At 45.6% G+C, this 27,503-nt stretch overlaps 1 protein-coding gene across 1 annotated transcript in view; it reads left to right on the top strand.

The window, feature by feature from the left end:
* Window positions 1–26,966, top strand: part of BUD13 (BUD13 homolog) — a 340,704-nt gene extending 313,738 nt beyond the window's left edge. Inside the window, exon 11 of the mRNA XM_069614500.1 lies at window positions 26,271–26,966. Coding sequence (XP_069470601.1) covers window positions 26,271–26,364 — 94 coding nt within the window. The 3' untranslated portion in view covers window positions 26,365–26,966. The remainder of the gene's footprint in view (window positions 1–26,270) is intronic.
* Window positions 26,967–27,503: the final 537 nt, after the last annotated feature.

Raw genomic sequence — 27,503 nt, 5'->3', positions numbered from 1 at the left:
GTAGCTCCTTTTCAGCGTGAACTTAACCGACTTGTGTATCAGTGTTAGGACCCCCCTAGACTGTGTGGAATATGTGGTGTAAAACCTACTGGGTCGCCAGGATGGTGCTAGGCATGATGCAAGGTCGCCTTGGGCATGGGTCTCTTGTAGTAACAGTATCTTTACGCCATGCCTTTGGACATATGCAGTGATTATACGGGCCTTGGTGTAGTTACCTATCCCCCGGATGTTCCAAGACATTATCCATACAGTCATGACATTATCTCAAGGTAGATCCCATGTCACACGTCGTCGTGGACCAATATAGCATTCTATGTGCAGGAGCCTGCAAGCTATAAGAACCTGTTGTCTGCCCGCTGTGCGCAGTTTCACATCACCTCTGCCATTTTTTGCATAGCATTCCCCAACTCTTCCACCCCTCACTGCCCTTCCCCAACTAGCAGTGCATCTTACTCCCCTCCCCACGCATACGCTGGCGAGCCGTCCCCAACTTGGCCCATCAGCCTTTCGGCCCAACAGGGGCCCGTGCATTGAACAACTTCCAAAAGAACTAGTACTCTAATTTTAGGGTACAGCGAATAAGCAAACACTGGCATGTCCCATTTCTCAATAAATACACGTGCAGTCTCGAGAGGTAACAGCGGGGCGTTGCCATAGTAATAACCCATACATCCTAACATACAATTTGCTGTCTACTGGGCAAGTCCCATTTGCCCGGGATACACGTAACACATAGAGCTGAAATATAATAGTTCCCTGTATCTGGGACCGCATGTATGTAATGGCCTCATTCCTGTTCAGTCATTGTCCATTAAATCGTCTGCAGGATTGTGCAGTGGAATTTGGGCCTCAATAAATTTCACCGCTTCCTCAGGAACAGTAAAGAAATAAAGCTTATTTTTAAAGGTGAACTTGAGGCTTGCTGGGAATAAGATTGCATAAGGAACATTTCTCTCTTTTAGCATTTTCTTTACTCCAATAAACTGATGTCTCTCCTGTTGCACTCTGGTTGAGAAGTCCGGGAAGATTCTAATGGTGTGCGTGTCTAGTCTGAGTTCTCCTTTCTCTCGTGCCAGGCGAAGTATGTGGTCTGTGTCTCAATAGCTCAGTAGCTTCGCTATTATGGGTCTCTGAAAGTTTGCCCGGCTTGGGGCGCGGGGCCAGCAAGAGGTGGGGTCGTGCAACAGCAAAGTAGGGCGATAATTCAGGATGATCTAGCAGATCTTTGAGGAGATTCTCAGTCGCCAGTTCCATCCGTCCCTTCAGTGCGTTCTCCGGGACCCCGATGATACAAATGTTACTTCTGCGTGACCTGGATTCCAAGTCATCACATTTTGCTTTGACGAGCTTCATGTCCCGGTTTAGGATGACAACCGTGTCGTGCAGCGCATGTAGTCCATCTTCATTAGTGCTAATCCTCGTCTCAGCCTCAGTGATTCTAGTGCCGTGTTGGTCCAGTATGGACTGAAGCGACGCTACATTTGCATTTATGTCGTCAAGTTTTTCGTGGAATGATGCAACGTTTTTAGCCATGGATTCTATCATACTGGTTAGGTCGACGGATGGGCGTCCGCCTGTGCCGTCTCCTCATCTTGGTTGGGTGATGGTTGTCCCTGTTCATGTCTGGGAGTCGCTTTGGCAAATGTATCCATGGCTCCAACCTTGTTTGCTCCACGTGCCCTGTTAGACATTATCTGGTTCGATGAATGTTTGCTTCGAGGTAAGCGGGAGATTTGGGATCGCAGTGTCATGTGTGGCGGTCGCTGGCTCAGCCGGGCCCGGATTCGGAGATTGTAGTCAAGGCCGCCGGTGTACTGGGATCCGCTTAGATCTCCACAGAGTGTATACTCGCTTCGCAGGCCGCCCGCACAACCACAGTCAGTCGTGGCGAGAAGGGGCCCAGAGGGAGGTAGCTCCTCTATACTGTCCACCGTAGGGCCAGTGGGCCGGGAGTTAACGTGGCTGTGGGTAAGGTTTTCGCCCCTGTGTCGTCCCTCCAGTGGTAGCCAAGTGCTAATCAAGATCTTGCGGGGTCGGTGAGAACAAGTGGTAAGGCTGCAAGGTAGTATGCCGAGCCGCTAGCAGGTTCTAGTTCCGATGCATTCAGTCAGATTGCAGATGGGGCCGTGGTGTGATCGTAGTAGTATACATTTATTCATCTGTGGGGCTTAGGTCGCACTGGTCACACAAGGCTCCCCAGGCTCTTGGAGCCGAATCAGATGTGGTAATGTTGAAGTGGTTCTGCAAGGCGCCCACCGCCCTGTTAGGCACAATCAGCTCCCTGGTAACAGGCCCTAGTGCACAGATGGGGCTATGGAGGCAGTTGGAGCTCAGGTCAGTGACTCGGGTACAGGGTGGTGGTGACCAGGAGCTCCAGATCTGGCTGTACATCAGATGGCATTTTAGAGCAGAATTAGCCTATACGCGGCAGGCTGGGAGGTGCAGTCTGGGGAGGTGGGGCCTCGTTGACACCCCAGTCAGTCCAGCATACAAGACTATGATCTATTCCAGGGGGCCATACATCCGAGCCACAGCCCCTGCACGCACTTGTGGATATGCCGATGTGGTATGCTCCCTGCTCAGTGTCGCTGGAGTGTGCCGCGTAGGCTCTCCTGCTGCCCCGGGGTTTGTGTCTCCGCGTTCGGGAGGAGCAACTCAGCCAAGGTCGGAGGAATGTCTATTTCGAGGCCCCGTTCCCAGCCTTGAAGTCTGCATGTTGGGAGGGCAAGGGCCCGAGGCAATGGGGCCACCCCTGGCTGGACCTGCAGGCGTTGCACTCCGGCGTCTGGTAGGGTCTGTGAGGGGGCTTCTTCCCCAAGAGCTACGCCAGACGCATGCTCTGTATAGTCAGTCGAGGGGGAAGAGGGAGAAGAGGGGGCGCTGGGCTTCTAAAGCTGCAATTCAGCAAGGATCTTGGATCACAGCAGAGCTCGCAGGACGCCACTCACCCGTGAGCGGAGAGTAGAAGACCGCCACAGCAGAAGCACATGCACTTGGAGGCACGGCCCAGGGCCGTGGGTTTATTCCTCGTAGCGTAGGGTCTGGCGACAGTCACTCCTCCTCTGGTCAGGTCGGCTGCAGGGGCTCACACAGCTCCAGGGGCGCCGCACACTGTAGGCTCAGGACACCCGCCCCAAGGACGGCCAGACAGCGGGGTCCGGGAAGCAGGCAGCGCTGGCGGGTTGGTTCGCTCTATGGTGCACAGCACCAATATGGCGGAGGCGGTCTCCCCGCTCCACGCCGTGCGTAGATCACTCGTATCTCGCTGAGGGGCTAGCAATCGCCACGAAAGTCGGGGAGCAGCCTCCTCAGATCTTCATATGCATGTGGTCCGCTTCTCAGGGTTAGGGGTTCCGTAAAAATCGCAGTAGTTAGCAGTTTTCTGTTGGTGCAGCAGGGAGTACTTAAGCTAGGCGGCCATCTTGGGCTGCTCAACAGCGCCCCCTTCGATGGAAAAGAGACTTGAGCACAGAAGCCCCTGATGCTGGAATTTGAACTGTATCCTCGTGTCAAGAAAACCAGAGTGTGTGCTTGGATCGGGTAAAGCACCTTGCCTCTTGCTGAAAAAACATAGGGAAGGGAGGCCAAAGGCCTGAACATCCTGACTTATCATTTTGTGAACACTTCTTTCTTTTTCATGAGCTTACCCCACACTATTTGTAAAGTCGCAGTAAGGATTGGCAATAGTTTTTTTTAGTATAGGCCCTTTTCTTTTGACAAGACTCCACTAGCACTGCATTATTATTATTTGATGGTCGTAGCTTGCTCCCATCTGTAGATTTAGGTTTAGATAGGCATTTTTCACCCCCCCTTGTGATAGTTCAATAAACACCATTGAACTGTGGTCACTTGTGTCTGTATTACTTCAATACCATACCTTAGTTGAATGCCATTCCATGCTTTTGTTGTCTGTCCTACACAGGATCGTCTTTGCGTAGTACCACCTCTTTTAGTTGTAGCACGAGTGTGGTCCTTTTATGTCATCTTTCTGGCAGTGAGGTCTGAACAGGAATTATGAAGCCAGTCAGAACACCTTCCCCTGGATCCCTAGGACCCATCCTAGCAGAATTCTGACCCCGTACTGGAACATGCTTGGGTACAAGGTCTGTGCTCGCAGTGTGCTTTGGGTGTGTGCCGCCAAGAGAAGTGTGGCTACCCGTGTGTAATATATGCCTGGCGTGGTACACACCATCCATTTCTGCATGAATGAGATTGTTGCTTTTAGCTTCCTGAGCAGATCCCTCCCTAGTATGTTGATGGGGGTATCTTTGGAGTATAGTAACAGCACTACAACATGTTGTGTCCCTATCGTTGGGGGTAAATCTTTAGTGACTGGAACCGTGACCACCGTCCCAGAGAAGCCCTGCCTATCCATTACTTTGTTTGATAGTGGGAATTCCACGTCCCTGATTCAGGATTTGGTAGCTCCTGTGCTTATAAGAAAGGAAAATTCTCTGTCCTATTTTCACTGCCACCTCTGGTTCCTCATCAGGGTCGTCAGTTACTGCTAGGAACTGGACAACCTTGATCTTTCTGTGTGGCCCCCTATTGTTGCGTGTTACACGTTGGAAAAGGGAATGGGTTTCCCACTACAACGCTGACCCCGGTGTAGTGGGGCACTACGTTGTGTCCCAGCACTACTGGGGTTCCCGCTGCCGCAGCTGGAGGTTGTCATAGCCGGGCTGCTACTCCACCATCTGTTGTCCCTCTTTGTATCAGCATCCGACACTGCTGTGTGGGTATTGGTGCTTGTTGTGTTTGCGCTGGAAGAAGTTGGACCTGCTGCTGCTGTGACTGTGCTGTGCTGTGCCGAACCCCTGTTGTTGGGCCGCCTCAATTTCCTGTGTCTGCACTTGCTGCACAAAAGGGCAGGTGCGCACCAAGGGCCCCATGTTTTGGCATATAAAACACGGCCCAATTACTCTGTACCCCGATCCTCTATATCCCCCTCTTCCTCACTGTAGATAATCTCTTCCCCATTTGATAGAATCCCCCTGCACATAATTCCCTTGTGGGGTTCCCCATTGTGGCTTGTACTACTTCTGCATGTAGTTTCCTTGCTGTGGCTTGTTCCCAGCAGGAATACACTCCCCGCCGCCACCCTTGGGGCGGGTGCCACTGCGGCAGTGTCTTGTATCATCAATGACCCTTCCATTGTATACTTGTCCAGTTTCTTCTGTACTAGTTTATTCTGCACTTTGGCAGCATTTTCTGCTGCCTGCTTTTCACTCTCCTGCTTTCGTTTGCAATTATGCACTATTGTTGCCTGTATTTCTGGCCAGCCTTTAGCTTCAATGCCCACAATCTTATTCAATGATGCCTGTTCTTCTGTCGGTAGTCCCTTTATCAGTATGTAATCGAACAAGGTTATACACTCATCCCAAGACCTCTGTGTCTCTTGTGTCCACACATTTTTGTACCTGTTTTATATAGTCTGCTGGGTCATCGTTGCTTTTCATTTTATGGGCCATTACTGTGGCTAAGTCATAACTATCAGGATACATGCTTCTGAGAACCTCCCAGACACGTGCTCGGCAGTTATTGAAGGGAGCCCTGTCATGAGCATTTGTGCTTAACTTCACTCCTTTGTATCCTGCCTGGTTCCATATTTTGTCTGCCTGCTCTCCTAATATGGCTGCGAATAAACTTTTCATGTCCCTGATTGCTAATGTCACCCCTGCCGTCTTTTTCTCGAGCACCTGTATCCATTTACTGGCCCCTGCAACGAGGGAAGGCAGGATGCATATTAGATTGTCTCTATCCATCTTCTGCCATGGCACATAATGCACGTCCCCTCTCCCTTTCTGTATTAATGGCAGTACTCATGTCTTTGGACCTGTACCTCCTCCCGGTGTAGTTGCTTCAATTAGCCCAATTTTTTACCTTCCCTATCCTGCTGCGAAGGGAGGTGGACCAGTCCCTGTCACTCCCGTCACTGTCTTGTCACTTTGCTCTTTCCTTGTCTTGTCAGGTGTACATTTGTCAGAATCCCAGTCGCTCCACTCGTCCCTCAACAGTCTGTCATCTGATGCTGCATTGTCATGACTCTCCATACCCTTCTTCCTTCGTCCTGTCTTCCCTTTCATCATCTAATTTGAATTTTGTTCTCCCTGATAGCCATTCACTCTTGTCTCCCTTATTTTTTCTTCGTACTTCCTCTATCACCCTCTCTGCCTCACTGGATAACATGTCCCCCTGTTGTCGCGTCTTCTTCTCTATATCCGCTAGGTATTTCCTCCCCTCACCTCCCATATGCAACTCCTCTCTTCGAGTGTCTTTGTCCTTTTCCCCTACCTTTTTTGCTCAGTGCCCTCCTGGTATTTCTTGCTGGGGGTTAGTGTTACCTGGTGCGGGCCATAGCGATGGGTAGACACCATATGCCGGGGGAGGCGAGCTCTGTCCGCTCCCTTCCATGGTCTCTCCCTCATCCTTTTTCATGTTTTCCCCTTTTGTCTCCTTGTATAGCTTCGATAGCACCAGGATGTCCTGTCTGCTTTTTAGCCTAGAGCCTGTGTATTTTGTTAATAGATACAAGAACGTATTTTCTATTATTCTGCTGTCAAAAGTACTCTCTCCAGGCTACGCATGGAAACACCAACCTGCAGTCTCCTGGGCTCATTGAAAGTTGTATTTTAATAATTGTTCACAATACTGGGGCAATTTTCTGATACATATGGTCCAGGGGACTATTTAAATATGACATTTTCCCGCTTTCTCTCTCCCTTGTGTGTCCCTGCGACCCTGTTTTCCCACACACTCGCTCCCACTTCAAAATTCACTTCGGCCCTCTCCACAGGCCCGACCAGACACTTCACTCATCACACTGGCCTTCTCCACATGCCCAACCACTCAATTGTTGTTAGTCTTGTATTGTATTTTATTTGCACAAGTCTTCCTGTTGCACCTTGCTTGCATATACACATGTATCCATTTGTCTATAATGTACGCTTTCTCATATGTATCTATTTATTTGACCTACTATTGCCATGTATATACACCTCTGCTTTTCATACTGTGTAACCCTGTAACTTAAGCCTTGCATATTCTGCACCGTTGCGCCCTGATACCTTCGGGTCTGGCACGCATTATAAATGAATAAACAAAACAAATATATAGCGCGCTAAGCCCTTAGGCATCTGGGCACATTTCTTACGTTAAAAGGTTGCACGGTACAAATGCAGTATTTACATTTTGGTATTACTTACATGATGTACGGTAACTGTTTACATAGTATAAGCACATGACATAATTAGCATTTTTGATATTGTGTGATGATAAACCAATAGGTGTTTACAAAATATTTACATATATACATCGAGACAGGATTGCAAGGGTGCAATTAGGCTTCATTCGTAGTACGCCAATGTTTGGCCTTCTTACGGAAGTTGTGGTAGGAAGGTTCTAATTTGATGTCAATGGGTAGGGCATTCCAGGTTTTGGCAGCAAGTACCGGGAAGCTTTTGCCTCCTGCCTTTTGAAGTTTAAATCTGGGTATGCTGAGGACGTTGGAGTGGGGTGATCTGGTCAATCGGTTTGTTGGATAGAGTTTGAATTTATCGCATAAGTACAGGGGTGCTTGATTGTTCAGGCATTTGTATGTCAAAGAAAGGTTTTTGAATTTGATTCTTTGGTTTATTGAGAGCCAACAGACACTCTGCCTAAATTCTGAGATGTGCAGTGTTCTTGGAAAGTTGGTTGCTGCTCTGAGCACATTGTTTTGGTAAGTTTGCAGATTTGTTTAAGTTGTGTTGGTTGGTGCTTAGATATAAGGCATAGTAACAGACAGCCCTCGCCACAGGCTCACCATGCTTTGTGTTAGAACAAACAGACATTGTACCTTCGCCGTACCACCTGCACACAATCGCTGATACAATAACACGCGTTTTATCTTACAATGAACTACCTTCTGATACCGACTCCACCACCATGAGTCTTGTATAATGAGAACAACACTAACTACCACACGCGTGTCCCTCTCTAGATTTTCAAGAAATACAACAAAGTCAACAACACAATTCTCACCCCATGACGCAACTATACAATTGCTGTTACTATAGCGGCTCCTGTATAATGGTGTTTGCGACACACAATGCACCGCCCCTGCCTAATACAGGCATGCACATACGCACTATTTTCTAATTACTACTTCGGCTGATCGTCCTCCCTCCTTCATGATGCGTCCTAGACACTTTAACAAAATGTACCCCTCGCTGTGGACATGCCACCACAATACAGCACGTTCTTGCACGGTTATATTCATGTCGTGGAGACCCTTGGGTCCCCTCGGTATGGACCTCCAGTACGAGCTCCGGCTGAGCACGGTCAGCGCTCGAGACCTTGCAGACCTTCATGGACTCAGCATCTGCAGGGCCTTCTCTTTGTTGCATGTTAATCAGGTCTGCGGTCACCGGACCTGCGCCCCCTAGGGAGGGCGGCTTGGATACCCTCATCTAGCCGGGAGGACTGAGGATCTCGCTGGGGCCTCCAAACATGTGTACAGGGGTCCTCTGATCGTACCATAGAAAATAAATTTGTAGTCAGAAAGGAGCGCACACTGTGCAAGAAGCAACGCTGTTTATTACAGCTGGGTTAGCACAAATCAAACAGCACAATGGACAGGAACTGGTTGATGAGAGCTGACAAGTGGGCGCTCAACGAACATTCGTTTTATAGGATGAGAACAATAGTCCAAGCATTTGGAACTGTTACGGTTGGAATGTACATATTTTCCAGCGTTCCCAGGACAGCCATTGGTTGTGTTATGTTAAATCTGTTGTGCTGTGCGTATGTTAGTGAAACAGGATTGTAGCAACCAAATCAACAATATCTCAAGACATCCCTCCTGTGTGGCGCCACAACGATTCTCACCCCTCCCCGGAACAATTTGTAATTAGTAATATAACATTTGAATTGACCGCTGGGGCTTTATTATTCTGCCATTGGTCTGCCCCATTGAGACTGAGACACGAGACAGCCTGCTTCTGGTGGGAAGGGAGACAGTCACACTGTACATTCTGAATTGTGGACCTTCGCAATGTTTGTAATTGATACTCTAAAGGCTGGCCACCTCCCAGGGACACAAAAAGTACTGCTTGATTGATTCCTCCAGGAACGCCACTCCGCTCAGCTCCCGTTCACATAACCACCTGACGATCGCCATTCGTAGCCCTGTGAACGGATCGCTGGCTCAGGTCCATGTCCCCCCATCCCTCAGTGCCTGCTGGATTGGCTTGCCAGTGATTTGCTGCGTGAGCTCTGCTCCTTCGCACCCCCTAGTCTGTGGAAGGCTGATCTTGTGCTTGAAGCAGGATTTCCCAGACATGGGGACTTTCCCTGTTAGGTGTGTTATATTTAGGATAGGCCATCTCTATCGAATGCTAATTATACGTGCGCTTTATATATATATATATAACATCCCCATTCCCGCAATTCCCCATGTGGTCACTTCGCATGCTATGATTGTATTCCGGTTGTCTCGTGTTCCCTCTTACCCCCGTTAGGTTGTCCTTTCCCCCCCTGCTCACTCCTGCAGGTTGTAGATCCGACCCCCTACATGGCGCTGGTTCAGCACCTTCAATACATTACCATCAATCAAGTGAATGGTTAGGTTAAACTCTGATTGAGACAACCCTGTTGTCCCAGGTTGTCTTCTCCAAATCCTTCCCAAGCTAGAGCCTTAAAAAAAAAACCTAGCAGTTGGAGTTATAGCAGAGGAGGAGGATGAGGAGGAGGAGGAGCAGGAGGAGGAGGAGGAGTAGCAGGGCGAGAGAAGAGGAGTTGGCCCAAGTACAGGGGAGAATAGAGCTGCTGGGAGCTGTGATCCTGGCGGCAATAGCCAGAGGATACTGAAAAGGATTAGAAAGTGTGTATCCTGCTGAGGATTCTAATACAGATCCTCGTTGTAGCTGCAAAGCCACCAGAGCTGAAAGGGAATGTGTTACCCTGGGGACCTGAGCAGTGCCAGTATTGGGCTCAAGCCCAGGGGTATAACCCCTCGGTAGGACATTCTATTTTTTGCAGCTTTGAAAGAACCCACTGAGAGGTTGTAGGGATTGCATCCTACCGAGTAGAACTCTACGGAATGTTTGGGGAAACTGTACAGTCTTGACCCTCGTGTCAAGAAGCTACACATTTCCTGAGGATGGTTCATGTTATGGATGATCTGTCAAGACCCAGGAGTAGTGTGCTGAGGTGATTTAAACACCCAGCGGCTTAGTGCCCTCTAGGATGCCTTTCTTGGTGGAGGTGACTCCGAAACATGTTTTAATAGTGATTGGTGTGAGAAACCTGAGGGTATTCTCACTCCTTCTCAGGTGGCCTGGGAAAGGCCATTGCTTTTGGATCCCGACCCTAGGCGTGGGGTAGCAATAGAGGATCACCTGAGTGGAGGGTCCCTGGGGGCCGGGAGTGGGGTACTCTTAGGAGAGACATGGTATCCCCCTTATCCTGTTGAGATTCAACCAAGCCCTCCCGTGACCTATAGGTTATTTTAAAGCTGTTGCCCTAATTTTGCCACATATAACACCTAACAGTACTGAGACGAAGAAGAGGCAACTAAGAGTAGTGAATTCCACACACTTTGACCACTTTGGTACAGGAACGAGGAAGATGCCTGCAGGAAGCTGTAAAGGTCAAGCATATCCCTGTAATTATGGTCAGGCAAATCTCATTAGAGACCCACACAAGATTGGTAGAGCAGAGCAGGGAGCAAGAGCGAGGCGTAGAAGGAAGAAACCAGCAGGGTATGTGCTCCCGAGGGGGCTGCTGTGATGGGTCTGGATGAGGAGCCAGGATGCTGGCAAACTTCCCAGAGGACTTGCACAGCCCGTGGAAAGGGGACCGTGTAAGCATTGCCAATCTGGGAGACTGTGACCTATGCTCAGCAGCAGGAGCTGCTGGAGAGCACGAAGTAAAGAGGACGCCATCTGCATCCGGGAAACAGCTTTCCAGTCGCCGGCGTGGGAAGAGAGATGCGTGGTAGGCGAACAAAGCAGGAAAGGGTGAGTTTCACAATCTCCACAGAGCAGGAGAAGGAAAGAGAACCACTGAATGGAGAAGCCACAAGCCGGTGAGTGTCGGGAAAGACGTGTGTACACCGGGGCGCTCCTACAAGCATATATTGAATACAGAATGAATGGAACTTTACAATTACATGAAAATAATGCTTATGGCATACCAAACTAATGGAACTTTACAATTACATGAAAATAATGCTGATGGCATACATAATTAAGTGAAATAATGCTTCTTGAATGCCGAATTGAAGGAAGTTTTAAAAATGAAATAAAACTAATGATTATTGAATATCTAACTGAATGAAACTTTAAAAATCAAACGAAGCCAATACCTGTTCAATAGTGAAGTGGATGGAACTTTAAAAACAGCAAAACGAATGCATGTTGAATGCCACACTGAATAGAACTTCACAATTAAGCGTCCTTAATACTTATTAAACACTGAATTACCTGAAACCCTGAAATGAAGCACTTTAAATGTTAAATGGAATAAACCGAGTGAACCAAATGAATATTCCCAATGCCCGGGGGAAAATGAATTACAAAAGAGGGCACAAGAGTGACAGAGTCATAAAAAGATGGATGTGAGTAAAACACCCGTAACAGAACTTTTGTGTGACAAGGCCAAAGACTGGAAAGGATGTGTGACAACTGATGGCAGAGCCAAGAGACTAATCAGGAAAAGCCAGAAGATTCGAAGGATACTGTAAGGAAGGCATGGTATCAAACAGTGAAGACAGGCACAAGTGATCACAGTTCAAGGGTGTTTATTGCCTATCTAATCCTAAATCTAAAGATGGGAGCAAGATACAACCATCAAATAACGCAGTCCTAGTAGAGTCCTGTCAAAATAAAAGTGCCCATACTAATAAACTTATTGCAATCTTTACTTGTAAATACGAATGGTGTGGGAAACAATATTATACAAAACAAAAGTGTTCAAGAAAAGATATGTCGGGGTAGTTGAGTCCCCATTTTTTCAGCACGTGACAAGGCGGCATACTCGAGCCTAGCGCATACTCTGGCTTTTCTAGCACGAGGATGCTGTTCAAAATCTCAGTATCAGGACCTTCTGTGTCATTCTCTTTGCCATTCAAAGTCTCTTATTTTAGAGGGCCTGATGCAACAAACATTCAAAGTTCCTTTCTCTTCTGGATTCTCCTATGCACAACTTCTCGGGTGATTCACTGTTCACCCCGGGTCTCCCTCTGCCAGCCTTAGACCCACTTTAACACAAAACCTTCAACTGGTCTCCCTACCCCGGACTCGGGCCAAACTTATCTAATTTTTCAAGCGTTCTTTACCATATCAAAATCGAAGACTTTCGACTGTGCACATGATTTTGCTTTACCCGTTGTAAGACCAATTCAATTCACAATTCTTAGCTGGGCACCTTACAGAGCCCTTCGATTGAGCACCCACGCGGTGCCAGGCCACTCTGTCAAAGGTATTGTATCAAAGTCTCTTCAAGGTTCAAACACTCATGAGCAGTTCAACTTTACTTGCGTCCTTTATCACATGCGTTTTAACAATGTTCATCCCAACGTTTGCCATACAATGTTGCTGCTTGCAACCTTGGCTTCAACACAGACCGGTCTTGTATCGGTCTCCCCAACTCACCGGCTGTGTTGATTTCACTGACGCTGCTTTGTTCCTGGAGCCAAGAATGATACCACAGAGACTGCTGCTTCTCCTGCCTTTATTAGTGACGTGGGAGGGCCCCGGGTATCTCTGACACACAACACCGGATCGTTCAACCTGGTTTCCTGGTCCTGTGCTTTCTAATCTCAAGGGTTCTTGAAAGCAATGGTTTCTTGCCGGTAAGGTCAAGGGAACTTCCCTCCTTGCGATCCCCTCCTGTTTTGCCATCTTTCTTCTCTCGTTCAGATGCTGTCTCGAAACTGCTGTTTCATCGTGTGCTTTGCCTCAGAGTGTGCTTTCGTGCTCTGCCTTTTATACGTGTGGGGAAGCTTAATGGAAGTCAGGTGTGAGTGATGGCCATTAATTGCCTGACCTCGCCTGACCATTGTATTGGGACACGTCGGGTATCCTGCTTAGGTGTTAGTCTGTTTTCTCCCAGAGCAGGCTGTCAGTGTGAAAGTGTTTGTGCATGAAAGGGGACTGGGGGGAGTTCCTACATATCCTATCTGATAGGATGGGGTTAAGGATGTTACAGGAATGAGAGGGATATCGCATCTCATCATCCGGTGTCCCACTCCGCAAGGACCCCTCACCCAGGTGATCCTCCCGCACTGATCCAGCCCCAAGGACTGGATCCAAAGGTGATGGCCATGCCATGGCCACCTGAGAGATCATGTGGGGACTAGTGGGTGAGAATCCTTCTGGTTTCGCACAATACACATCGAAGCCAAGACTCAGGGATCCCGGTTGCGTGACCTGTGATGGGTGGACCATTTGGTCTGACAACTGCGCCTAGACAAGTGAGCTCTACGTATTGGAAACTTAAACATTGGGCCTCATTACAAGCATGGCGGTCCGGGAACTCCTGTACCGGTAAGCATGCTGATACCGTAGTTCACGGGCCGCCATACTAAGAGCTGTGCTCGCGGATGCCTGACAGCCCGCCAGGTTCACCGGCACAACTCTGCATGTGCCGGTGCTTCCAACATCCCCATCCCCATTCAGCCCAATGGGGCAGAATGGGGATGAGGAGGCCCTTGATTCCGGCACAGGAAAATGGGCAAGTACCGGGTCCGCCTAGCTCTGCATGACCCGGTTCTTGCCCATTGACGGGTGCCAGAAAAAATGCAACTCTGCCGGCAGCGGTGCCATTTTTAACAGCACGGCTACCGCCAGAGTTGTAATGAGGCACATTGTGATTATAAAGATAAAGGACCTCTTCGCAAGTTTGCCGGTCTGGGAACTACGGTACCGGTAAGCTTGCCGGTACCGTAGTTCCTGGACCGTCAAACTACGAGTTGTGCTGGCATGTGCCTTTCTGGACCTGGCAGGCAGAGCGGCACCTGGAAACACTGCATGGTGGATGCACCGGCACCGTTAACAACGGTGCCGGTGCATCCGGCTTCCCCATTCTCATTGAGCCATATGGGTCTCAAATGGGAAATATTTTTATCCAGCGCCCTGGAATGGGCAATAAGTGGGTCCGCCAGGGTTCTAATAAACCGGTAATTGCCCATTCCAGGGCGCCGGAAAAAAACCGACTCCGGTGGTAGCCGTGCCTGTATTACACACACGGCTACCGCCAGGGTCGTAATGAGGCCCAAAGTCTTGGGGAACGGAACCCTGAGACCTCAGGAGGTGCACTGTGTTGTCTTGAGAACGAAACCTCAATGCCTTGTTTTCTATGAACTGTGTTGTTTGGAACTTGGGAAAGAGAACCCAGAGAACTTGTTTGGACCTATATCACCTTGAACTGAAGAAAGGTAATCTTGAGACTTTATTGTGGAACTTTCTTCCACTTGGGGAAGGGGCGCTGAAAGAAAGCTGCGAGCGGGAAGAAGCTCAGAACTTTGAGTTGAACATTATTGCTTTTGATATCCCTACACATTGGTTAGCTTTAGTTGTGAGGGCAAGTACAGGTTTTGGACATAGGCCCTCATTACAATACTGGCGGTAACCCATGGCGCTACTAGCACCATGGGTGCTGCCGGTATTGTAACGAGTCCGCTAATGTTCAATGGGGAATTACCACCCCATTCCAAGGTTGGTGGGGCGGTAATTCCCTATTGAACATGGGCCCTTCCCCATTCCCATTTTTGCCCCCATTGGGCTCAATGGGACTGGGGAAGGCGGTAATTACGGTACCGCAAATTGCGGTACCGTTATTACCTCGAGAGTCCCTTTGCGGGTCCCTACTTTAACGGCTGGTGCAGACCAGCCATTAAGGTCGGGTCCCGCAAAGGGACCTCGTAATTAGGCGCTAAGGGGTTAACGGCGCCGCAGCCTTTTACGGCGCTGTTAACCCCTTAGCGCCAGGGTTGTAATGACCCCCATAGACTTTTAAGTTGAACTCTTGGACTCAGACTTTCCTTAGTTTCATTCAGGTAGGGAAATCCCACCTTAGCATAGGGCAAGTTAGGCCTCTCTACAATCCTGACATTTAATTTAACAAAGTATCTTGTTTTGAACTTGTCTTGTGTCTTGCTTCATGATGCAGTCACATTGGACATGAGGTCCTTTTACCTGACACCCTTTCACTTGCATTTGTTATTTTTAGTTTATTTATGTTTTGTTTTTAAGCAAAGCTTTACACATTATGAACACAATCTACAGTTTTACAAGCTTAACGTGTACAATATAAATGTATCATACATGTGATTATTCAATATTGAATAGAACTATTACATTACCCTTAAAACCATTTGAATTTCATTTTTATAATCTCCCAATATGAGTATGTTGTCAAAACACTTGATTTGTTTTACTCAAAAATCAGGACAGTGTTGAGAGGTTATTTCCCTTTTTTCGTTAGTTGAATATTTCCCAGGGCCATGTCGGAGGTAGGAGTTTCTCTCACTCTACCCTACTCTTGGGCAGGTAGGATAGCTCAGGGGCAATGTGTTTGTCTTGGAAGCAAGACAAGGCAGAGCAACACAAGTTCAAATACCGGTCCCGCGCTTAGAGACTGGTCTCCAACATTAAGCGCGTTATAAAAGGTTAATTGATCACCCTGACCCTTGGACTTTGGGTAAAAGGAATCTGGTCCAAAGAAAAGTGTCTAAATTTAAAGACATTCCCGTCCCCTGCACACCTTTCAAACTGAAATAAATCAGTCAATATTTTCATAGAATTTACACATTTATAAAAATGAATATAATAATAGAACAAACATAACAGCATACATTTGCTTGATTCAGATTACAAATAGTAATAGGCTTTACATATAGCAAACATTGAAGACAGAAAGAAACAAAGTAAAAAATCTTTTTTTGGCAGATGAATTGCAATTTCATGCTCGACGCGTTTCGGGGAAACCCCCTTCTTCTGGAGCAAAGATCTGCAAATGCATATATATACAAAATTATAAATCACTGCATGGTCTACTCAATACTGAAGATTCTTAAACACAACTTTCATAGGTTATTCTCTATAAGTTTAGCAAAAATAAAGATCCAACAATATTCTACATAATGTTACATTGTGGCTATTATAGCTCAGCTAGATTGGTGTGACTCCAAAAAATCAAACTCAAAAAGAAAATCAAAAAGGAGGATAAATAACCCTCGTGTACCCTTTGCTTGAGTTCTTGCCAACATGATGGATGGAATATTCATTTCACAACTGTGCAGTGGGTGCACAGAAAAACCGTGTCCATACGAGATCCCCAAAGGTCCTCAGCTGTATAAGCAAGTCAGTGCAATTACTCTAAGCTGCCTAATAAAACACAGCTCATCAAAACAAACCTCTCCAACGACTATAACTCAATAAAACAACTCAATAATCAATGCTGTCCTAATATCAAAAATAAAACTGAAAAAAAAATCCAGACAGAATAACCATGCAGTCACCAACCAATAAGTGAAACCCCATAGTGTACATCTCAAAATAATGATCTAAAACCGTGTTGACATCTATGTACCAAAGGGAACAATAAAATCACCAACCTACGTGAAAACACATATATGCACTGTTCATTTACCTTAAACAATTTCTTGTAACCATAGACCCCAAAGTGTACTTCTCAAAATAATGCGCTAAAACCGTATTGACATCTATTTGCCACTGGGTACAATAAAATCACTAACCCACGTGAAAACACATATATGTAATGTGCATTTACCTTAAACAATTTCTTGTAACCATTAACCAGGAACAAAACTTACTTAAAGTCCACATAGGCCGTGAAATTCCACTTTATAAATGGGGCATCCAGCCTCTAGTGAGTTTGTGTTGGTCCACTGTAAAAACAAGCAGACACACACCAATGCATATGAATACACCTTAACTGAAATACATATATAAAAAATTCAAACTGAAATGACCCGTATATAGACACTGCACTCCAAAGGTGTTACTTACAATTACAATGATTCTCCTCTCCTGAGTATCCAAAGCATCTCCTCTCAGGATGTCAAGTCGCAGTCTCGAGAACACGAGAACTGTGAAGAATCAAATTTATACTGGCTTCCGGGTTTATGCGGTCACGTGATCTAATCACGTGATAACACAATAATTAAACTACACTAACGACGAAATGTACACATCCAAACGTCATTCCCTTCGGCATGCATAGTATGTCATTACCATGGATGTAAAAATAATATATCCTTACGAATATATCCGCGTTCACGATGGTCACGTGACACAGGCACGTGATGAAATTCCTTCCAACACGCCCCTATATGAAGGTACACATAAATAAAACCTTTACTTCTACTTAAAACCAAAAGATATACAAATGATAAACACGATTAAAAGAAAACAAAATAACAAACATTCAAACGCAAGAAATTTGAAGGGACTAACCTGCACCATTCGAGAAGGTACATGTCACGATGCCTGCCCCCAGACATCCGGAACAGGTCCATCTGTCCAGGGAACAGGCACCCAAGAAGACACAGGAATTCCCAAAACCCCGCCTAGGGGCTGTATGGGTTCAGTCCTGGTGCCATAGGTGCCAGGCGTATATTGCCAACTTTAAACTATGCAGGTCATCCTGCAAAGAACTCATGTAAAGGCCATCATGAGGCCATGAAGGGACTACTTTCCTTTAGAAACTATTTTGCTGCTTGGGTGTGGTACTGGAACTTCTTACCTGGGAACTACTTTTTTGATGCTATTTAAACCACGCCCGAAGAGCAGCACACGCTTCGCGTTATTCTGCATCTTAGCAGCGTAACGCTCACTGTGTCTGCAGTCCAGCATCCATTCTACAGCCACACCCGTCTTGTGTCCGGAGCCGATCCTAGAGCAAAGGAAAGAAGAAGAGAAGGTTAGAACAAGGAGATTTCCATTTGGTCATCATCTTTTCCTGGAGCAGCCGCACCTGTGGATAAAGGAAAAAGACATTAAAATAAACCGCGTTGCATTGCCAGCTGCAGCACCACGCCATACTCACCTGTCTTCGGAGCATCTCCACGACCCGGCGCAACACCCGTTGAATCGCCACCCGAAACATCAGCATCTGAAAAGACAAGAACAAACAAAAGTTGAGCGGGGTTCCGCCAAAAACATTCTTTTACTTACCGCAAGATACTTACTTGGAATTTTACCGCTCGAGGCAGCGCTGGTCACCATCCTACGTTAGACATTTTCGGCAAAGCGCCACACCTGCAAAGAAGATAGAGAACTATTGGTTAATTACATTTGGAATAATATTACTTGCTAGACAGTGCTTGATACAAACTGACTCTTACCTAAGCGCTACCTTCATTCATCGAGGCGAACTCACTCCTTGGATCACGCTGCAAGGGAAAAGGTATGAAAGGAGCAAGAGTGAATTAACAGACATTTGGACTCTAAAAGAACTATACATTTGGTTTGCACACTACTTACCTCGGAGTCATTGTTGTCTGGAACTCTTCCAAATACCTTCGGATCAGTGAAGTAACTGAACTTCTACGCGCCCCTGCACTCCATGCAGGATGGAGAGTTCATCCTTCCAAACAATAAGGTGAGACTTTATGAAGGGGAATACTGGAAGTTTTCAGGGAAAATAGTGTCAGTGTAACCTCTCTACCACGGGTGGCTAATTCCCTTTACTGCTTTTAGGAAAATATTCTTGCAGGCCAGGCAGACGAAACTGAGTGGACAAGTGCAGTCGATCATCACTTCGCTACGAGTCACACTGGTGGAGACCGCAGCAGTCCAGCTTCGTTTGACGCCCCTGTGGAATCCAGGTGAGCGTAACAGAACGCGAAGCCTTACTATAAATCTCCACCCGGGCGTTAAGGAGACCTCAGAGACTGACCAAGTGGCCCAACTACTGGGAGAACGAAGGGCTGAAGTGCATTCCGCCCGTCAAGGGACTAATGCTCTCAGGAGAGAACTGATTGTGGCAAAAGAACGTACGGATGATCTCGCCAGGCAATTACTTCAAGCTCAAGCTGGGCACACACCTTTACCTGGACTCGGGGGAGCTTCTGCCCAAGCTCAATCAAGTAATCCAGTGCAAGTAATTTTACCAGGGACAGTTCCTTGAGCACCGCCAGAATGCTTTGCGGGGGACCCAAAAAGGTTTGCCGTGTTTATGAACCAGTGCCGCCTGCATTTTTTATGTAGACCTGGAGCCTTTCCGAATGATCAAGCAAAGGAAGCCTTTGTACTATCGTATCTCAGCAGCAGTGCAGCCGATTGGTCTATTCCACTAGTCAACCAGGATGACCCTCTTCTTCGGGATTTTCAGGGTTTTCAACAAAGCATGGAAAGACTATTTGTCCGACATTCCCAAGGCCAAGCTTTGGATAACGAACTTTTGTCCTTGTGTCAGGGTAACCAGGATCTGCTGACCTACATCGCAACCTTCAATGGGTTGGTGGTAGAAACCGGATGGCCAGAGGTCAAGCGGATTACGCTATTTCATCGTGGGTTATGAGGTGAACTAAAAGACGTTTTGGCACAAGTAGTGAACCCACCTCAAGACTGTGCTGAATACATAGACCTGGTTGTCCAGTTGGATCACAGACTTCAGAATCGGAAGGCTGATCGGGCTAGATTTGAGAATCGAGTATTGGTAAGACCTAAGGACAACGTCACCCCAAAGGAACTGATGTATCTGAACCCATGCAAATTGTGGGGGGTTAAAGGACCTTTGACTCAAAAAGAAAGGGACAAGAGGTGGCAGTTACAATTGTGTTTGTATTGTGGAGCCTCGGGCATTTTTTACGGGATTGCCTAGTGAAACCACCTTAGAAGGTGGTAGGAGTTGGCGACAAAATCAATATAATCAGAGCCGGGAAACGACCACACCCGACAAGCGTAGAGGTCCACTTGCCGAGCATGAAGAAGGACACTCAGACCTCGCACCTAATTATACCAATGGTCCTTATAGATTGAAGGTAACCATCTCGTATGCATGCAGTGAGAGCATACATAGATAGCGGAGCCATAGGAAACTACATGGATCAAGAATTGCCTACAAGGATGAACCTGCCTCTTTGCAAAAAAACCACAACTCATGTAATCACCACCGTCGATGGGACCGAAATAGCTTCCGGTCCAGTAACTCATTCAACTATGGAGATGACACTGTTGGGTCAAGATGGGCATCGAGAGAGCATTGTGTTTGACTTAATCAAGGCCCCACAGTTCCAAATAATTCTTGGAATGCCATGGTTGGAAACTCATAATCCTTGTATTGACTGGCGAGAAAAGAGTGACCTTCTCGGATTGTGCACACACTTGTTATCCTGAAAGAACTTTGATCAGAAGACTGGCTACGATCACGAATCCGATAACTCAGTTACCCCAGGAATTTCAGGATGTTTTCCAGAAAGACCAAGCAAACACGTTACCACCCCACAGATCATATGATTGCCAGATCGACCTCCTACCCGGCGCTCAAATTCCATGCAGCAGAATCTATGCCCTCACTGAACCCGAAAATCTTCATTTACGGCAATATTTGGATGAATACCTCGCTAATGGCTTCATTCGCCCGTCCAAGTCTCCGGCAGCATCGTCTTTATTCTTCGTCCCTAAAAAGGAAGGTGACCTTAGGACTTGTATTGACTATTGCTCATTAAACCAAATAACGGTAAAAAAACGATACCTGTTGCCCCTGATCCCAGAACTACTGGACCAAGTAAAGGATGCTTGTATCTACACTAAGTTGGACCTCCGAGGGGCGTATCATTTGGTATGAGTGAAAAAAGGTGACGAAATGAAGACTGCCTTCCGTACCAAATACGGATTGTTCGAATACCAGGTGATGCCTTTAGGGCTTTGCAACGCACTGGCAGCCTTCCAGTATTTTATGAACGATGTCCTTCGCGAACTCATAGATGTCTGTGTTGTTGTACACATAGACGACATCTTAGTATACTCTTCATCTGAATCAGACCATGTGAAGCACGTTAGTGCTGTACTAGAAAAACTGCGCCAGCATAAATTATATGCGAAATTGGAAATGTGCGTTGTTCATACTTCGGAAGTTGAATTCCTTGGATTTATCCTGACCCCAAATGGAGTTCGAATGGATTCACGAAAGGTGGATGCAATCCTCAAGTGGCCCTCACCTACCTCGATTAAAGGGGTACAGAGTATGCTTGGATTTGCAAACTTTTACCGCAGATTTATTCCTGATTTTTCACATCTTGTATACCCCATCACAGCTCTTTTGCGGAAAAATAAACGCTTCCAGTGGACAGAAGAAGCTGAAAAGGCCTTCCAAATCCCAAAACAAAAATTTACTTCAGCTCCTGTTTTAAAGCACCCACGTCCAGAACTTCCGTACGTGGTTGAAACTGATGCATCCAGCTTTGCCATGGTAGCTGTCCTTTCCCAAAAGGATCCTGAGACTGGTCAACTTCACCCGGTGGTGTTCTGGTTACGGAAATGTTCAGCACCAGAGTTAAACTATGCAGTTACCGACAAGGAACTACTGGCCATCAAGTCGGCGTTCAAAGCCTGGCGGCATTATCTTCTCGGAGCTCGACACACCATCACCGTAATCACGGATCACAGGAACTTACAATATTTAAAGACAGCCAAGGCTCAATCGTCACGCCAACTTAGATGGGCCTTATTCTTTGCGGAATATGATTTTGTGATTACTTACCGACCAGGTTGTCGAAATGGCAAAGCAGATGCCTTAACTCGTATTGGAATGGGAGAACCATATTCAAATCCAGAACCAGTACCCATAATTTCGGAGAGCAGAATTCTTGGTATAACCACTCTACAGACTCTGGACGACATGCATAAAAAGATTTGACAGCTTTTTCGACCCTGCAGCCTTACAAAGCTGGTTGAACAAAGGCAAAGATTATTCAGTCACCGATCACCTACCATACTATCAAGGACGTCTTTACCTACCAAATAAAGAATTACAAGAACATGTTATCTCCAATTACCATGAGTCTTTGATAGAAGGGCATCCTGGGATCGCTAAAACCGAGGCCAAGATCAAAAGACAATTCTGGTGGCCTACTTGGCGGAAAGACATTAAGTCATTTGTACTCTCTTGGGGTATTTGCGCCCAGAATAAGACCCAGAAAAGGAAACCAGCAAGCCTATTACAACCTTTGGACATTCCGCCTACGCCTTGGCATACCTTATCCCTTGACTTTATTACTGACCTTCCCCCATGTAATGGGTATAATACATCCTAGTTATAGTGGATCTTTTTTCCAAAATGGCTCATTTTATTCCATTAAAGGGTCTACCTTCGACCTTGGCCAAGGAATTTCTAGAACATATCGTCCGAATACATGGATTCCCTCCCCTCCGTATTGGTTTCCGACCGGGGAAGTCAGTTCATTTCTCAGTTTTGGAGGAGTTGCTGTCAATTGGCCCAAATCGACGTTAGACTATCAACCAGCCACCATCCTCAAACCGTTGGTCAAACTGAGAGGACCAATCGAATACTAGAGCAATACCTACAGTGCATGTTACACCAAACCAAAGGCAATTGGGAAGAAATGTTGTGGATATCGGAATATGCATACACCAACTCATTGCACTCAGGAACAGGACAAAGCCCATTTTATACTATATATGGGCGACATCCTCGAACCTCTGAACTTGATTCGCCCCAACACTTAGAGATGCCTGCCGTGAACCATCTACACGCCACTATTACACAAGCTTTTAAAAAGGCAACTGAACATTTGAAACAGGCTAAAGAGAGATGCAAGAAAACCGCAGATCAACATAAAAGCGAAGCTCCGAAACATCAGATAGGAGACCAAGTTTGGCTGGCTTCAAGACACATAACTTTAAAGGGGACTCGAAGCTTTAACCCCAAGTATTTGCGACCTTGCGCTGTTAAAGCCATTATTAATCCCGTGGCCGTCAAATTGGAGTTACCGTCAAATATGCAAATTCACCCAGTCTTTCATGTTTCACTTCTAAAGCCAGTACAACCAGGGACAAGGCTAACTAAACCACCTAACCCCATCCTAATAGACAGGGAACCAGAATTTGAAGTAAAGAATATTTTGGACTCAAAAATAGTCAAATCAAGACTTTTTTATCTGGTTGACTGGAAAGGTTATGTACCACAAGAAAGGTCATGGGAACCAAGTGACAATATTCATGCACCTCGATTGGTGAAAAGGTTCCACCAGAATTTCCCAGACAAACCGGGACCAGTGAGGAGAACAGCCTTAGGAGGGGCCTTGGGGGGGTGGGGGGGAGTGCTGTCACGATGCCTGCCCCCAGACATCCGGAACTAGTCCATCTGTCCAGGGAACAGGCACCCAAGAAGACACAGGAATTCCCAAAACCCCGCCGAGGGGCTATATGGCTTCAGTCGGCGCCAGGCTCATATTGCCAACTTTAAACTATGCAGGTCATCCTGCAAAGAACTCATGTACAGGCCATCATGAGGCCATGAAGGGTCTACTTTCCTTAAAATAAACATAGAAGAAAGACTCAAGTAAAAAAATTAAATAATCATATTAGAAAAAACTCAAATTACCCATAAAAGCACAATAAATCCAAAACAACACGGTCCTTAAATCCATACTCATAAACACTCAATTACAACAACAAATAACCAAAAATACAACGCATAACCACATTGCTCGTTACCATAGCCAACCAATACCAACCAAATTCCCTGCCCAAAATAACCAAACACAAAGAAAAAATAGATAATATTGGTATATGGATATTTTATTAGGGGTAGACTATTTTGTTTGGAATGGTGGACACTTACTGTACCTTTTCGAATGGTGCAGGTTTGTCCCTTCAAATTTCTTGTGTTTGAATGTTTGTTATTTTGTTTTCTTTTAATCCTGTGTTTATTATTTGTATATCTTTTGGTTTTAAGTAGAAGTAAAGGTTTTATTTATGTGTACCTTCATATAGGGGCGTGTTGGAAGGATTTTCATCACATGCCCGTGTCACGTGACCATCGCGAATGTGGATATATTCGTAAGGATATATTATTTTTACATCCATGGTAAGGACATTTGATAGGCACCTACAGCATACTATGCATGCCGAAGGGAATGACGTTTGGACGTGTAAATTTCGGCGTTAGTGTAGTTTAATTATTGTGTTATCACGTGATTAGATCACGTGACCGCATAAACCCGGAAGCTAGTATAAATTTAATTCTTCACTTTTCTCGTGTTCTCAAGACTGTGCGACCTTACATCCTGAGGGGAGATGCTTTGGATACTCAGGAGAGGCGAATCATTGTAATTGTAAGTAACACCTTTGGAGTGCAAGGTCTATATACGGGTCATTTCAGTTTGGATTTTTTATATATGTATTTCAGTTAAGGTGTATTAATATGCATTGGTGTGTGTCTGCTTGTTTCTACAGTGGACCAACACAAACTCACTAGAGGCTGGATGCCCCATTTATAAAGTGGAATTTCACGGCCTATGTGGACTTTAACTTTGGTTCCTGGCTAATGGTTACAAGAAATTGTTTAAGGTAAATGCACATTACATATGTGTTTTCACGTGGGTTGGTGATTTTATTGTACCCTTTGGCATATAGATGTCAACGCGGTTTTAGCTCATCATTTTGAGATGTACACTATGGGGTTTCACTTATTAGTTGGTGACTGCATGGTTATTCTGTCTGGAATTGTTTTTCAGTTTTATTTTTGATATTAGGACAGCATTGATTATTGAGTTGTTTTATTGAGTTATAGTCGTTCGAGGGGTTTGTTTTGATGAGCTGTGTTTTATTAGGCATCTTAGAGTAATTGCACTGACTTGCTTATACAGCTGAGGACCTTTGGGGATCTCGTATGGACCCGGTTTTTCTGTGCACCCACTGCACAGTTGTGAAATTAATATTCCATCCATCATGTTGGCAAGAACTCAAGCAAAAGGTACACATGAGGGTTATTTATCCTCCTTTTTTATTTTATTTTTGAGTTTTATTTTTTGGAGTCACACCAAGCTTGCTGAGCTATAATAGCCACGATGTAACATTATGTAGAATATTGTTGGATCTTTATTTTTGCTAAATTTATAGAGAGGAACCTAAGAAAGCTGTGTTTAAGAATCTTCAGTATTGAGTAGACCATGCAGTGATTTATAATTTTGTATATATATGCATTTGCAGATCTTTGTTCCTGAAGAAGGGGGTTTCCCCGAAACGCGTTGAGCTTGAAATTGCAATTCATCTGCCAAAAGAAGATTTTTGACTTTTTCTTTCTGTCTTCAATATTTGCTATATGTAAAGCCTATTACTATTTGTAATCTGAATCAAGCAAATGTATGCTGTTATTTCTGTTCTGTTATTACAATCATTTTTATAAATGTGTAAATTCTATGAAAATATTGACTGATTTATTTCAGTTTGAAAGGTGTGCAGGGGACGGGAGTGTCTTTAAATTTAGACACTTTTCTTTGGTTCGTGTTTAACACAGGCTCCAGTGTCAGGGCGTGTATTCCTCCCCAGCACCCAGAATTGTTTAAAGTATTTTCCTAAACTCTTTTATTTACTGTTATATAAATAGGTGTGCTCCGATTAAGGTTATATTTTTTGTGCTTAAAAGGAATCTGGTGACTCATTGGGGAATCAATACATGGGGTCCCAGCGAATCCCTGGAGCGAGGAGAACAGAACAGCCCTATGTTACTATGTGTTATTCTTATACCACAGTACTTAGTACTGCCAGACTGGCCATCTATTCTTTGAGACCTGCTTTTTTGTTTGAGCACTGCCAACCTGCCAAGTAGACAACCTTATTGTACACCTTTCCCTACTAACTTCAGCCTTTGCTTAGGTAAGAATAAAAAACTGCCATGCTTCACTTACCAGGTATGCGAGTAGTCTGTAAATCCTTCACCTTGACATCACTCCCTTACCCCACCAAAAGAAGCAGAAATCTCTGGCATGTTTGCTTTGTTCAATGCTGGGATACCTATACAGAAAGTAGGCTGTTCCTTTTAAAATTGTGAATAATCTAAAAACATAAAAAATCTGCATGTTTCGCCTTGGCTGGTTTAAAGTCATGCTCTGTGGGCCTTGCTGTGCTTCTCTGCAATAGAACATTTTGGTGCTAAAATGTAGCCTGAGGTTCTGGTGTGAAAACTTTGTTGGGGTGGGCTCTCGTGTGATATTCCTTAAAGATGTTCCTGAAAAGTATTTTCCAGCGTAAGGGACAGTTGTAACAGTGGCTTTCCTCCTTCCCATCTGATAGATCGAACGGATTTGAACAGAAACGATTTGCGAGACAAGCTGACCAGAAGGCAGTTCAGGAAATGGCCTACAAGTGGAGTGTGGAGGACATGTGATCTTAAACCACTTGACAAGTCTGGATGGAACAACGCGTCGACCTGCTGCCACTTGTTTAGAGAAGTGCACAACTTGCCACCTTGTAAGGTGGCATCAACAGAATTGACAGGAATCCTTAGCCTGGAGGAGATTGGCACGGACACATGCAATGCAAGGGGTGGCCCTTTACTGACCATTGAGCTGCCCTTCTGGAACAGATTCTGAAAAACTATTGACACTGTCAGAGGTTTGGGCAATTTTCCAAAGTAACACTGTTGACTAAGCCACACAAGGACTTTTGGGACTTCAAGTTAATTTATACAAAGAAACTTTGCTAAGTCCCCTTCATTCTTGGTACCTGCTATCGCTACCTGCTGGCTCATTGGCTAGTTGGTGCAAGATACTATCATTCTAGCAAGGGATTTGTGGTTTTTGAGTTGGTCATAAGGTGTTACAGGGGTAATGGGGATCACAGTATTCATTCCAGGCTCCTACAATCTTTTTGAATTATCTTTCTTACACTGAGTACCTACAGAAGGCTCTTTTCAGCAGAGATGTATTTTTCTTTTAATTATTTATGTCACCTGTTCCCTCCCCAATAAACCTGTCCTTCTGTTCCTGATGTCTGCATAGTTCTTATATGTGTTGGTAGTGTGGTATTTGTGATGCTCTGTCTCCCTGGAACATCCTCCTTTTGAGTGCATGGTTCCCTCGCCCATCTTTTACCTACAGTCAAAAGAGGTACAAGCGCATCGAGCTTGGCTACAGTCCTGCTTAGCAAAGTTGTATGTCCTCTACATAGATCTCCCCTTTATAGCAGCCCCATCATTTCTTACAAGTATTGGTACACACGCACCATTACAATGCCTCTTAAGGCCTAAACAGGGTGTGTATGTTGAAAGTAAAATCATAACAGGTAACAGATTTGGAAGGACATCTTTTGGCTTGCAGATTCCTGCCTTTATTTATGAGTTCTGTGTGAAGGTGATTGCCTGTGTGAAGCAGATAGTGACACAAGACTTGGATTGCCCAATTTACAAACTAATGTTTAATTGTCCTAGGTGGCACTATCACAGTGATGCACAATGTACGTTTCCCACAGTTGTATCCCTTGCCCATTCTACTGTAAAAGACATGTGTTTTGCAGTATACATGTATT

This window comes from Ambystoma mexicanum, chromosome 9 (assembly GCF_040938575.1).
Source record: "Ambystoma mexicanum isolate Mex_15411 chromosome 9, UKY_AmexF1_1, whole genome shotgun sequence".
NCBI lineage: Eukaryota > Metazoa > Chordata > Amphibia > Caudata > Ambystomatidae > Ambystoma > Ambystoma mexicanum.
The sequence above is the reverse complement of the archived record's forward strand: the minus strand, read 5'-3'. Positions and strand labels throughout refer to the sequence as shown.